The sequence below is a fragment of the Sphaeroforma arctica genome (assembly GCF_001186125.1).
Source record: "Sphaeroforma arctica JP610 unplaced genomic scaffold supercont1.1133, whole genome shotgun sequence".
Taxonomy (NCBI): Eukaryota; class Ichthyosporea; order Ichthyophonida; genus Sphaeroforma; species Sphaeroforma arctica.
Genome location: NW_014039425.1, coordinates 16,967 through 17,814, shown reverse-complemented (window position 1 = coordinate 17,814; position 848 = coordinate 16,967). Strand labels below are relative to the sequence as shown.

The window sequence follows — 848 nt, the reverse complement described above, 5'->3', positions numbered from 1 at the left end:
TCCATCGCACTCACTTGTGAAGCGTTTTTATGGTAGAGACATTCCTACTATTATACACTATATTTACCTCCACCGTGATCTCTAGTCACTTGACATGTGTGTTGTGTCACTGACATCCCTTCCACTGCCAATGCCCCGCAGACGCAGTGAGCGACGCACACGCACATTCTCTGGCAGCAGAAGTGGACGACTGCCCTACAGCGATTGCCATTCCAATGGGGCGGGTGCGCAGAAGCTGTTTGATCCATCGTGCAACAAGTTTGTGGATGTGACCGATCTCAAGGATGGTCACCATGGCAACCACGGGCGGCCGGCGTTGCTAGGTCACCAACCGCCGAACGGCAGCGCGCGACGGTCAGTGGAACGGCAGGGGACTTCACATTCAAATACACACACACACAACAACACACACGCTCACGCACACCACAGCACACGTGCACAAGGCAGCGTCACGCGTACAGACACGCACAAGGAGCGACATACACACGCGCACCGCAGCATAAGGGCACATAAGACACGGGCGACCACACGCACAGATGACAGGGTGAGTGTAAGACATGGAGAACGGAATAGCAAGGTATGTGCAGAGCAATGGGGTGTTATGTCTCGTGGGGTCAGTTGAGATGACCGCTTATGGGCCAATGGTTACCACGGCTATTTATAGAATGGCAAGGGTAGTAGTGTGCACTTAGATACATATATGGGATGCATATATTTACATCTCATATATGTATCTATATATATATATATATAGGTATGTTCCCATGCACGTATGTATATATGTATATATTTATGTATCTATGAATGTGTAAGTAAGTATGTATCTATGTATTTATATCAATGCATAT

The 848-nt window shown here is 48.1% G+C and overlaps 1 protein-coding gene across 1 annotated transcript in view; it reads left to right on the top strand.

Moving 5' to 3' along the window:
• The window catches only part of SARC_10089 (hypothetical protein), a gene marked incomplete at its 5' end in the record, with an annotated part of 16,620 nt that overhangs the window by 3,891 nt on the left and 11,881 nt on the right, over window positions 1-848 (top strand). Inside the window, one exon of the mRNA XM_014295877.1 lies at window positions 142-577. Within this exon, the coding sequence (XP_014151352.1) occupies window positions 142-577 (436 nt within the window). The remainder of the gene's footprint in view (window positions 1-141; window positions 578-848) is intronic.